Consider the following 13,275-nt stretch of genomic DNA (forward strand, 5'->3'; position numbering starts at 1 on the left):
TCCAAACCTTAGCCTCTATCTCCGAGTTCTTCTCATAGCGCCTATATCTATACCTCTAGCTCAAGTTGATGAGTAGTAATACTAGACCGATCCTATCCTTTGCAAGGAAACTCGAGCCAGACTAAAATATTTCCGTAGTCTTAGATAGTGTCAGGGTGGACTCACGATACCCTGCGCTGATTGTATTACAGATTCGGGCAATCGAGGCTCGCGGGATAACTTTGGGTGCGACACAATATGGTTCCAAGACTGATCGCTGGCCCCTGGAACTCAGGTGCCAGCGAGGTATTTATATACAGGCATTTTACCCCGCTCAACTATGCGTTCACGCGTGCGATCAGTGCGCAGTTGTGAGGCAGTAATAGGCTTAAGGATCAGGCATATCATCGCAGCATAACGTTACAGTACAACTGCCCTCACAATAACTAAGCACTATCACAGGGGATGAAACATTTGTCTAGAGCCCCAGTTCGCTTAGCATCACAACAAGCTTCTAGGCCTGCTTTCCAATTTCGAGCCTCCTCCTGGAGAGGTAGATCGTTCCTCACTTGAACTAGCATCCCATCAAAACATTCCTGGTTGAAATAGTAGATGTTTGGGGTAGGCGATCTGTCGAAATCGGCAAAAAACACCTCATGGTATTCTTTTGTCAACTGGACGACGCCTTTCCCTTCTTCATTGACTACCCAGCAGTGCCCGAGAGTATCTGGATTATAAGAGCAGATATACTCTATAGCGATCATTTCAGACTCTGTTGCACCGCTAATGTCGTTCACGTATTTTTTGAAACAGGTTCCGTTTTTTGTATCAAGAAAACTTGGATTGGCTGCATTTTGAGAGTCTGGTGCACGTACAATGTTTTCGAGACTCATAGAGGTGAAGGTAGCAAGTATGAGACAGTCTTTGCATCTGTAACGTAGCAGTTTTGGATTTTTTTTTATCTCGGGGAAATTAGGGACGAATATAGAGAGTGTTATTCGACCGAAAAAATCTGGAGGGCAGTAAGTATTTTATATAGCCGCACGTCACAACTAGAAGTCATATGTATTCAGATGACTGATTACGTGGTTACATCCATGCCCCTGCCATTGTGGGGCTTCCAACAGGGGCAACGTGTGCTCATTTGTATCATAGAAAGATACCGTTACGAAGCCAAAACAACCAGTTGTCTCCGGGCCGCAGCTGACCAATAAGCCACCAAAGCTTATCGATCCTTCAAAATAACCAACACTAGGACGAGTCACATATGGCACCTAAAGCTAAGAGCTCCCCCAATTATAGTGTAAGTGGGTTCTGAAACCAGCTACAGATTTATGTAGTAATATGTTCTTTTCTTCAGTTGCACACAAGCTTTCTGATTGACTTGTGATATACTCATAAGTTAAACTGGTATGTAGGTCTGGCCAGGACGTTGTCGTGGCCAAACCTACTGAAAAGGTCAGTGCTACAGTACTCAACACCCTTGGTAGGGCTATCGTTTCCCCTTTGGTTGGATGATTTTGTAGTGGCACCTGGGCTGAGGTGACAACATAGAAATCATAGCAAGGCTGCGATCGAACCGAGGGCGCTAATGCATGCAACTGCGCCGCACTAGGGGCATTGCAGCTACGGTCGACACTCAATATAGATGGCGGCAAACTTCAGGGCATTGAGCACCTCGGCGTTACTGTATAGTCCTACCTGTCACGATTATCAAATTGCTATAGATGCGAATACTATGTTCATTGGACGGCGAATGCCCTAGTATAATTGGAATGAATTCGCAATTTCACATTAAATGCGGTCATAATTAGAATACAAGGGGCTTGGTTTTTCGTGACTGTTCCGCAGGACTGACATAGATGTGTTCAACGGAACAACCCCTGCTGCAGTTGGCACTCTGAGCAGCCACTAATGACGCAACCCCTTCCGTTCTCCAGACTAAATGCGAAGCGGCGCAGCCGCTGATTGTATAATCAAAAATTAGCGCCCAACTGACCCACGTTTTGTTGGATGTCATCACATCTAGCCCCTAGAGATGCCAAAGGATCACGCCGTAAATCCCTCAAGGCAATCGGATGAATGTAACCACAGTGAAACATATGACGAGTATGGCATTTCCATACAGTATACCTTGTGATAGATTGAAATTAGTTTATAAACATCGCCTGTTCTTCTTGAATTACCCTATATTGTTTCCAAAGCTCTTCATTCTTATCATCTGTTCATATACTTACGCGAATCATCCAAGATAATTGCTGAATAGGTGAAATCATGCCTTATCTTCTATCTTCTCTCTCTCTCTTGATTGCTCTTTTCATCCATATGAGCAGTATCAGAGCATACGATATTTGCCATGGCACAGAAGATATCGCGCTCGCTCCTGTCCTTCAAAATGCTGCCAATCCAACCTTTCTCAATATCAAAAACGGGACCCAGTTCAGAAAATATGTTAGCGATATTGGCAATGCAACAGAGTCTGAAATGGTCACCATCGAGTATCTCTGCTCCTATAACCCAGATACTCTTGGGGACTTATGGCTAGTCAATGAAGAGGGAAACGGGGTCGCCCAGTTGACAAAAGATTATTACGAAGCGTTTGGTGGTCCTGCCATTGACAGATCGCGGGGTGTGAACGTCTACAACTTCAGCCAAGGGCTTTTTGACAGTATGCTAGCTCAAGTGAAGAGTGATCTACCTCTTCAAGAAGAAGCGCAAACTTGGGTAAGGAACATTAAGGATCGTGCTCATGCAGAGAAGAGCAACGTGTTAGACAAACGATTTGTTCGTTGTGGTTCACACCGTTGCTATTCTCAGCGGACCTGTATAAGCACAGGGGGGAATCCTTGTCGTGTTTGTCACGCCTTCCAATGTTACTTCACACTCCTCCCTGATGGATGTTGAGGTTGTAGATAGTCAGTGATGTGTGCAGGTTTCAACAACCGCACAAGTGGATTTGTCAATTTAGTGATCAAGAAAGCTACATACCAAATACTTGTTGTTTATATTCCAACCATTGGTACACTGGCACAAATTGAGATGAATGACATATTTGGCCCGCATAGAGTGCTTGCGGTCTGAACTCTGGCGATGTAGGCCTCGTTGTGACAAGAGCGCAGGGTTCGCGTTCTCGGAGGGATACAGCGCCATGAAGGCCGCAGGTGGGTTCAAATGACCTGGCCAGCTAGAGAAAAGGATAGTAGAGGGGCTAGTGGTATGAAAGATGAGACTGGTGTTGGAGAGGAAGAACGGAGAAGTGATTGGAAAGAGGAGGTAGAGCTGGGGAGGTAGGGTCTTTTATGTTGGGGGGCCAAGGCAGCGATTACATGACGGCGTATTGGGGCGCTAAACTGGAAACGGCAAAACTAACCATAACAGGCAAATCGCAGGTCCCTATATTACACCAACAACAAAGAAACCCCCACCACCAACATCGCCATGGAACAACGTCAACGTTCTGGCTGCGAACCTTGTTCGCCGGGTCCCGCGGGAACCTGAGCTCCCATGCTAGGTAAGTGTTTCGCATGCGTTTGGCAATGTTATATTGACTGTTATATAGATATGTTTCCTGGCCCTAGAGAACGACCCCAGCGTGACCTCCTGACACGTTCGCAAGCACCGTCTGCCATTGAGATTGACGGCGAGCCGGAATACTCACCAGCGAGAGCGGGGACGGCCGGAACTACTAGGGGCGGGTACTTCATTGAACGCACCTTGGATCACAAGAAGCGCGCACGATCGACGATTTCTCGTGTCAAATGGCTTAGCTACAATGACAGCAAGTCTACGTGGGAACGCTTCGAGCACGTCCAAGATACAGGAGCGCTAGAAAACTACGAGCAATTTCTACAGGAACGCGCGCAAAAGCCAAAGCAGAATCGCAGGCGACAGAAGAAGTGAATTCCCCCCCGAAGGGGCCCGTGATCGCCCCGAAGGGCCCAGACACCGAATATAAAAAGATCGCCCCGCGGGGCCCACGCACGCAAACAAAATCCTGCCCCGAAGGGCGCACCACCACGGAAAACACAACCACGGAAAATATAAATACAAACAGGCCACCGCCGACTACCCCCTCGCCGTCAGGACGGGCGTCTTTAAGCCACGTCCTTTGGACGACTGAGGGCGCAGCCGACGGTGCCTTACCCCTGCAAGAACACGTGCCCTTTAGTTGGGCTGGCGGCGGCGGAAGAGCCTGTTGAACTTGCCCAAGGTCGACTCGGCGGCGGGGACCTGCCGGAGGGCGACGGCGGCCTGCTGGAGGGCGGCCTGGGCCTGCTGGAGGGCGGCGGCGGCGGCGGGCAGCACTTCTGCGGCGGCGGCGGCGGCCTGGGCCTGCTCTTCGGCGGCGGCGGCGGCGGCGGCATGCTGGCTGGTGGCGGCGGGCTGGCTGGCGGCGGCGGGCTGAACAATCGGAAGTTCAATCACTTCCGATTCTTGGCCGCCGTAGCGGCGGAAGACTCGCCCCGGCCACGCTACAAGTACGCAATACCGGTCAGCACATCTCCCAATAACACATCCACTAAGGGAGCTTACACGGCCGGCTCTCCCGGAGGACGGCGCGGGCGTAGTCCCTGGCCTCGGGCGAGGCGTCGGCGGGGACCGGGGCGACCTTGACATATCTATAACAGGTGATCAGAATACATCTTCCCGCTGCCAGTACCCTTGGTGGCTTCATACCGGTTGCCGAGCCAAGCTCGGCAGCAAAGGACTGCGCCGTACACCAGGGCGAGGGCGATGACGATGCCGAGGCCGGCCAGGACAACGTGCCACATTTTGGCCCCCGGCCCAAACGTGTTCTCGAGGGAGGTGAGGGCGGTCGTGGCGGCGGCAAGGGGAGCAGGGGAAGTCATTCTGTCTGGTAGTGAGGACGAGAGGGTTGGTGATGAGGTGAACGAGAACGAAGTGAAGAAGAACGAAGTGAAGAAGAACGAAGTGAAGAAGAACGAAGTGAAGAAGAACGAAGTGAAGAAGAACGAAGTGAAGAAGAACGAAGTGAAGAAGAACGAAGTGAAGAAGAACGAAGTGAAGGAAACAGCGGGAATGAACAAGTAAACATTCCCTGTGGCTCCCTACGAGGAAGGTACGACTCTACTCGAATAGTCATGGTGCTTTCCTCCAACCTTGATCATGTTTCTTCAAACTCTCACGGCTATGTAAGTCTCACATATCTTTTATCATAACGCAATCTCAAAGAGTGAATATATAAGCGAGTAATAGGTCAAAACTAATAATTATCATTCAATGCGTCCACGGGCTAATTCAGGATTCCCGAAGAGAGGAATAAGGCCTATACCACGTGTGGAGCCAGAAAATGCAGCCCAAAACATCTACTTCGTCTGTTTCTCCTTTGTTGCTAAAACACGTACATCACGCATCGAAATTTGACTATTTCGAGGCGTAAATGTATATGAATGGCGTCCACCTAGCGTGGTGGTGTAAATCAAACAAATCTCTATTCATGATGCGCTGTTATATATCTCGGGAAGTGTGTTATAGATCTACCTAGTACCTGAACTGTGTATACAAAAGTAGAGCAAAGTAACGTAAATCTCTAAATGTTATTAAACACGCTTTGAATTGCTTCCAGAGTGTGAACAAAAACAAATATTTTGATCAATTGCAACAATTGATCAATACCGTTCATTCTTATTTTCTCTTGAGCCGCGCCCTCGACACCTCAGGCAGCACTCCGCGACCCTTCAAGCTCGCCTTACCGTCCTGGGTCTTTCATCCTTCCACCCTCCGCCCGTGCCTCTCGCCCATCACCACCTCCGCCCCCCTTCTTCTTCTTCTCCATGCTGTCCTCTCGTTGGTATGTCTCCATCCTGCGCCCACTTTCCGACTACCGCACTCCTATCCTGTCCGCAATCGCTAATCGTCCCGCCTCCGTACTTACAGATTCAACAACCCCATGAGCTGCACCCTGCCGGCATCGCAATCCACCGTCTCCGCGTCGCGCGTCTAACCCGGCTGCTCACCATCCGCCATGACGCCCGGGCACGGTGGCAAGAGAAAGCGCGGCGAGCGCTCATGGTCCAATGATTCCACAGGCAACGATAGCCCGAGACCCTCGCCCCATCGTCCTGGCTCGCTCAACATGGCCCACCACCTTGCCAATCCCGGCGGTGCACGATCTAGCCCGTCGAGAGATGATTCCGAACCCCGCGACAACTCCCATGGCCGTTCGTCCCGCGGAGGCGGTCGGCCAGGCTCGCGTCGTGGCTCTCACGATAGTCAGAGTTTTTCTAGCTCGCAGTATATCGAGCCCGGCCCCATGTTTCACCCCGCTGTGACTGCGTCGAAAGAAACTACCCAGACATCGCGATTGAATGGCGATTCGGCTGCGGCGCAGCCGTCTCCGTCTCCTGCTCCGGTCACTCTTGCCACGCGCCCACCCTCCGCTCCGCCTCCTCCCTACGCTTACGAATTTGTGATGGATAATATTGTGGAGGAATGGACATCGACAGGCAAACAGAAGGTCGTGGATGAAGGCATCGCGGCCCGCGAACAGCAGGACCTGGCGCGGCTGGCATCGGTTTACCAAGAGCTTCTCCGGTCCGCGATATACGGCCGTCTATCTCCGTCGGATGCGGGAACAGCCGTGAAGGAAATCATAGGTGAGGAGGAGGCATCTCAAGATGTTGACATGGAAAGTGATAAGACTGGTCTGGACCCGCGCTCGTTATTCCTCGATACCCTTTCCATCATGACAGATGCCGACACGTCAAATCCGGCCCTCAAGCCTCTCGTGTTTGCGACTGGAATCTCTCCATCTCTAATGCGTCTTCAGCTGGATACGCCCTTGCTACAGTCGCTGGGATTGGTCCGCGAAACCTTCGCGCGCATGGGAATCCGAAAGCAAACCAATTTGCTTTACCGACAGTCCAACTACAACTTGCTGCGCGAGGAATCTGAAGGATACTCTAAGCTCCTGACGGAGCTCTTCACCACCAGCAACAACGAGCCTCCAGCAAGCGATGTGGTCGAAGATACATTCGAACGTGTCAAGGCTATGATCGGTGCATTTGATATGGATGTTGGGCGTGTTCTCGACGTGACTTTGGACGTTTTCGCTGCGGTCCTTGTCAAACAGTATCGTTTCTTTGTCAAGCTGCTGCGGGCCAGCTCCTGGTGGCCGACGGAGGAGACAAACCGTAGTGTCGAAAGCCGTCGTGGCACAGGTCTGCCGAATTGGGCTCTCCCCGGGTCTGGCGGCTGGGTAACGACAGAGGAAGACCGAACAGCAATCGTGCGATCCAACGAACAACGAGACCGAGAATTCTGGGACCGAGTGCGTGAGGTCGGGATTCGGGCGTTCTTCGAAATCGGCCGCAAACCACTTTCAGAAGATGAGTTGAAGAAGGCGCTCCCTGAAACCACCGTCCTGCCTGAGGGGGAAGACGCGACAAGAGCATGGATTGAGGAGACGGGGACGCTGCCACCCAAGGGCAACCGAGTCGCGGCGCAACTTCTCGGATTCAAGCTTCGATTCTATTCCTCTTCTGCTCGTTCCAAATCTGACGTTCTTCCGGACAACCTCATCTATCTGGCAGCCTTGCTCATCAAAGTGGGCTTCATTTCTCTTCGTGATCTCTACGCCCATCTCTGGAGACCGGATGATTCGATGGACACCTTGAAAACCGAGAAGATGCAGGAGAAGGCAGAGAGAGAACGAGCGGCTCGGCCAGGAGGTGGTATTAACGCCTTGATGACGGCTGGTGCCCTATCGGACGACACTCTACCCACGCCTCGCATGCGCGAATCAGACTCGCGGGCAACTCCATCGAAAGATCAGGAACCTGATAAAGCGGCTGCGACCAAAGCGGAGGATGATCTTCCAGACCCCAAGGATCAGAAAGTGTTGCTGCTCAAAAGCCTTCTCGTCATCGGTGCCATCCCCGAATCCTTGTTCGTCATGAGCAAGTTTCCCTGGCTCTTGGACCTTTACCCTGAAATGCCTGATTTCATTCATCGCATCCTCCATCACTCCCTCAGCAAAGTTTACACTCCACTACGGCCCTTGTCATCTTCAGATGACTTCTCCCATCAGCGACAGATCCTGAATCCGGACCAAAGTGGCGTGGCCAAAGGACAACTCCGCCTTACGTCTCCACCAGCAAGAAGAACTCTGCGCTGGGCCCAACTGGACAAAGAAGACGCAAACGATGCCACCGATTACCGCTTCTACTGGGACGATTGGGCGGACAATATCCCCATCTGCCAGTCTGTCGATGATGTCTTCGCTCTTTGCTCCTCTTTCCTCAATTTGTCCGGCCACAAAATCGGACAGGACGCAAGCCTGCTGACGAAACTTGCGCGAATTGGCAAGCACAGCTTGGCCAAGGATGGATCGGACAAGAACAGGACCCGGTGGCGAGATCTCTTGAAGCGTCTCCTGTTACCCGCTGTCAGCTTAACCAACGCAAACCCTGGTGTGGTCAACGAGGTGTTTGACCTGCTCAGCTTCTACCCTCGCGAGGTTCGGTACAATATGTACGCCGAGTGGTATCAGGGACAAACTTCGCGGCTCCCGGACATCAAATCGGCTTTTGACCTGGCCAGAGCGGAGACAAAGGACGTCCTCAAGCGACTCAGCAAGACCAACATCAAACCAATGGCCCGCGCACTGGCCAAGATCGCCTATGCCAACCCGGGAATCGTCATCAATGTCGCCATCAGCCAGATCGAGTCCTATGAGAACCTGATTGAAGTTGTTGTTGAGTGTGCCCGCTACTTCACCAACCTTGGCTACGATATCCTGACCTGGTCGCTCATCAATTCACTCGGCCAAAAGGGACGGAGTCGTGTGCAGGAAGGTGGCTTGTTGGCTAGTCGATGGCTGAATGCCCTGTCTACCTTTGCGGGTCGAACCTTCAAGCGGTACTCGGTGATGGATCCCGCGCCTGTTCTGCAGTACGTTGTGGAACAGCTGCGACAAAATAATTCTACCGACCTCATTATTTTGGAACAGATGATCAGCTCTATGGCCGGTATTATCACCGACACCAACTTTAACGATGCCCAGATCCAGGCCATGGCCGGTGGAGACATTCTTCAATCACAGACCATTTTGCAGCTGCTGGACAAGCGCCACGAGTCCAAGATTACCTCTCGGCGTCTGTTAAAGTCCCTGACCCATACTCGGCTTGCAGGCCAGGTATTGGTTGCAATCGCGCAGGAGCGGTTGACCTGTGTTTACAACGAGTCAACCTCGGAACTTAAGTTGTTGGGCAACATCTTCGACGAAATCCATCGTATCCTCACCCAATACTTGGACCTTCTTCGCAGCAACCTGTCGGTTGAGGAATTCGATTCCTTCGTGCCGGATTTCTCTGCTCTCATCAAAGACTTCGGTATTCAGCCCGAAATCGCCTTCTGGATTCGACGAGTCAGTGTGTCCAAAAAAATTACCGACATTGAACGTTCAAAGCAGGAAGCAGAATCTGCCAATAAACAAGCTGTTGGTGATGCAACCGCCGCTTCGAAGCCTGCCGATGAGAATAAAATGGACACCGCCGAGGATGGCGAAGGGCTTGCCAAGGCAGAAGAAGCAACTACGGAAAACGCCATGGATGTCGACAAGGAAGAAAAGGACACTACTGATGCCACTGAGGGCAATGATTTCGCCCCCACTCCTCTGGTGAACGTCGAGCCACTGGCTGCAAATCCTGTGATGCAAGAATTGATGGATAACGTCAAGTCTGTCCTACCCTCGGAGATGTGGGACGTAGTAGGCGTGCAATTCTACGCGACCTTCTGGCAGCTTTCTCTCTACGATGTGCATGTTCCTCAAAAATCCTATGAAGACGAGATCGATCGACAAAAACGCCGAGTCGTTTTGATAAACAACGACCGGTCTGACCTCAGCTTGGCCGGCACGCAGCGGAAGGATAGAGAAAAGCGGCAGATCACCCAGCTGCAAGATCGGATCCTCGAGGAGAACAAGAGCCATTTGAAGGCATATGGACAGACTCGAAACAGATTGCAGAAGGAGAAAGACCGTTGGTTCGCTGGCATGCGTCTGAAGCACGATGCGCTCAATGTCGCCTTACTGGAGCAGTGCTTCCTCCCCCGACTGCTTCTGTCTCCTCTTGATGCGTTCTTCTGCTTCAAGATGCTGAAGTTTCTGCATAGTTCGGGGACTCCCAACTTCCGAACCGTCGGCTTGCTGGACCAGCTTTTCCGCGACCAGAGACTCACGGCTCTTATCTTCTTGTGCACCTCAAAAGAAGCAGACAACCTGGGCCGATTCCTGAACGAAATCTTGCGTGATCTTAGCCGATGGCACGCCGACAAAGCCGTTTACGAAAAAGAAGCATTCGGCGCCAAGAGGGACCTCCCCGGATTTGCAAAGAACGTTGACCCCGAAGGAACGCCTGTCAAGTTCTTGGAGTTTGAAGATTTCCGCCGCCTCCTCTACAAGTGGCATCGTCTGCTCGCCAACGCACTCAAGACCTGTCTTAACGGGGGCGAGTACATGCACATCCGCAACGCCATCAGCGTTCTCAAGGCCGTTGTGCAGCATTTCCCCGCCGTCAACTGGATCGGTCGTGACATGCTGACCGCCGTCAATACCCTGAGCAAGACTGATGAACGCGACGACGTCAAGATTCCCGCTGCTTCGCTGATCGGTGATCTCAACCGGCGGGAGAAGAAGTGGATGCTTCCACAGGAGTTCAATCTTGTCCAGGCTCTGGCCGGCGCTGGCCAAGGCAAGGCAGGTTTCGCTGCCGATAAGCCTGGGACTTCGCGTCCACAATCGGCCACGCCAACTCCGCTCAATGCTGCGGCAACTGAATTCAAGCCTCCTTCTGGAGCTCATGGGTAAGCTTTTCTTGGTGGACCTCTCGGAACTATTAACGGACGCAACCCGCTAACTCTACGACTTTCAGCTTCGAGGGTGCCGCACCAAAGGATAGGATGGAGGTGGAGGATGGTGAGATCGAGGATGCGAAGATGGCCGATGTGCCAGCGAAGGAGACAGAGAAGGCTACGTCTACATCTCAAATTGAGGCTACGGTGGACTCTAGTCCCGCCGCCATGGATACGAGCGCCGATGCTACTACCAGCGAACGCCCGACAAGTGCTACGGATGAACCTCCTGTGCGACCACGTCCAGGCTCTCGCGCTGACTCCGGCCGCCAAGACTCAAAGCGCCCGGATCTCGAGCGTTCTGCATCCAATGCCAACCCCCGACAACAGAACTATCCTCCTGGTCGACCTCCGCGGCACAGCGATGGCAGACTGCCTCCGCGTCCTGAGCTGATGGATGACCGCCGCGACAGACATCCTGATTTCGGACCTGGTCCTCGTGGTCGTCACGGCGGTGGGCCTGATCACGGCCGCCCGTTTGATGGCCCTATGGGCGACCCTCGAGGCCCTATGCGCCACAATGACCGTGACCGCGATTTCCTAATGCGACCACCGCTCGATGAGCCTATGCATGGGCCTGGCTATCGCGATGGGCGACTGCCGCGCGATCCTGACTGGCCTGCTGGCCGCTCTGGACGTCTGCGTCCCGATACATTCCATGAACCCGACCTTCCTCCTCGCGGCGATCTGATGCCTGAACGCCTTGATCGAATGGGTGACGGGCCCCGTCGTGGCCCTGGTCCTGGTCCGTCTCCACAAAGGTCCAATCTGCCTAACCGGCCAGACCGACTTCCTCGCCATGAGGATTTCCCGAGAGGTCCTCGCGGTGACCGGCCTCCGCCTGAATCAAGAGCTGTGGCGTTGGGTCTAGAAGCTCCCCGCCAGATCCCGGAATCTCAGCCCGATATCCCATCTGGACCGCGGGGTCAAAATGCGCGTGGAAATGCGCGTGGGCGTAATGTCTCTGGCCAGCAACCTCCTCCCTCCACTCCAAGCAATGGCCCTGGGGCGCATTCTGAACGGCCTGGTAGACAACAAGATACTGGGAGACAGGGCGGGCGAGGTGGTTCTGAGCAATCCTCAGCTGCACCGCCCTCTCCGACTACTGCTACCTCAGGTATTCATCCCGATCGATTAAAACATATTGTCCAAGAACCACCATCGGCTCCTCCTATGGCACCTCCTTCTGGACCTCGTGGCGGGTCTGGACCGTCAAACCAATCCATACCGCGTGGGCCACAGGGATCTGGTGGTGACCGTCGTGGTGACAAGAGGTTTGCTGGAATCAACAATATGCTTCAGCAGCAATCTGGCGGACCTGTTGATCGCACTCCCTCTGGCCCATCGCCCCGCGGACGGGGCTCAAGGCGCGAATCCGGAAGTATGCACGTTCCTTCTCCGCAGTCCTCGAATCGTCCGCCCATGGGCGCAGGACCACCTGAAGACGACGGATCCTCGCGTAGTCGACCAAGTGGTGGTAGCCGAGGCGGAGGTGACCTGATCGATGATGCTGGCTCCGACACACGACGATCCGGACGAAACGGTGACCGTGAACGAGACCGCAAGCGCGATGGCGGCGACAATACCAACACCAACGGCGGCAGCAATCGGCGCGACGACAACCGCGAACGGCCTCGAGACCATGAGCGTGAACGCAGCCGTCGCAGCGACGCAGGCGGTGGTGGTGCCGGCCGTGAAGACAAAGAGCGCGACCAAGACCGTCCACCCACCGAGCCACGCGAGTCTCTCCGCCGAGTTCCGAGCTCGCGCGAGGAATTGCGCCGTCGAGACCGGCGCGATCGCGACACTGGGTCCGCCGATGCTGGTAATTCACCTGCGCCCAGCGCCCACAATCCGCATGAACAAGAAGGCCGCCTTCGTCCTCCCTCGTCAATGGGCGCGCCGCGTCCCCCGCCACCACCGCCGCCTCCAGGCGGCCCCCTCCGCCTGACGAAAATGACCGTCGCCGAAACGCAGGAGGGGACCGGGGTGGCCGATCCGACAACCGCGATCGTGAGCGCGAGCGCCGAAGCGATCGCCGGGAGCGGGATCATCGCGATGGTGCCAACGGGCCCGGACATCGCAAGCGTGGGCGCCCTGGCGCTGAAGAAGGCGGTCTTGGCGCTGGTGATGGTGGTCGGGGTATGAGGACCGGAAGTGAAAATAAACGCCCTCGGCGTGGAGCGTGATGATGATTGATTTGATCTCTACTTCACTGTTTAAGTTCATTCCCCCCCAGGCCACGTTGGCGCTTCTTGTTGAGCTGCCTTGACTATTTCGTCGTGTTTTATCTCGTGCATCGTGGCTGGTGTTTGGCGACCACTTCCTCAACTGTATTATCTTTATTATGCTACCACCATGGAACCCAATTTCAGTACTATTAGAACCGTCTTCTGCTTTCCATACTTTAGGATCACCGGCCCG

The 13,275-nt window shown here is 53.6% G+C and overlaps 3 protein-coding genes across 3 annotated transcripts; 2 read left to right on the forward strand and 1 right to left on the reverse strand.

The window, feature by feature from the left end:
* Positions 1–2,304: 2,304 nt before the first annotated feature.
* Positions 2,305–3,879, forward strand: N7474_001991 (chromo domain-containing protein; the record flags this gene model as incomplete). Its single annotated transcript, XM_057193406.1, has 5 exons — positions 2,305–2,763; positions 2,816–2,894; positions 3,099–3,140; positions 3,358–3,490; positions 3,558–3,879. 5 exons carry the CDS (start codon positions 2,305–2,307, stop codon positions 3,877–3,879), a joined length of 1,035 nt encoding a protein of 344 aa, XP_057058359.1.
* Positions 3,880–4,143: 264 nt separating this feature from the next.
* Positions 4,144–4,829, reverse strand: N7474_001992 (uncharacterized protein; the record flags this gene model as incomplete). Its single annotated transcript, XM_057193407.1, has 3 exons — positions 4,144–4,451; positions 4,513–4,598; positions 4,657–4,829. The coding sequence occupies 3 exons, from the start codon at positions 4,827–4,829 to the stop codon at positions 4,144–4,146; spliced, it is 567 nt and encodes a 188-aa protein (XP_057058360.1).
* A 1,136-nt stretch (positions 4,830–5,965) lies between these two features.
* N7474_001993 (putative THO complex component (Rlr1)) lies at positions 5,966–12,999 on the forward strand (the record flags this gene model as incomplete). The annotated part of the gene is made up of 2 exons (XM_057193408.1): positions 5,966–10,803; positions 10,872–12,999. The coding sequence occupies 2 exons, from the start codon at positions 5,966–5,968 to the stop codon at positions 12,997–12,999; spliced, it is 6,966 nt and encodes a 2,321-aa protein (XP_057058361.1).
* Between the last annotated feature and the right edge of the window lie 276 nt (positions 13,000–13,275).

This window comes from Penicillium riverlandense, assembly GCF_028828495.1.
Source record: "Penicillium riverlandense strain IBT 135883 chromosome Unknown utg000001l_segment0_segment0, whole genome shotgun sequence".
Lineage (NCBI taxonomy): Eukaryota > Fungi > Ascomycota > Eurotiomycetes > Eurotiales > Aspergillaceae > Penicillium > Penicillium riverlandense.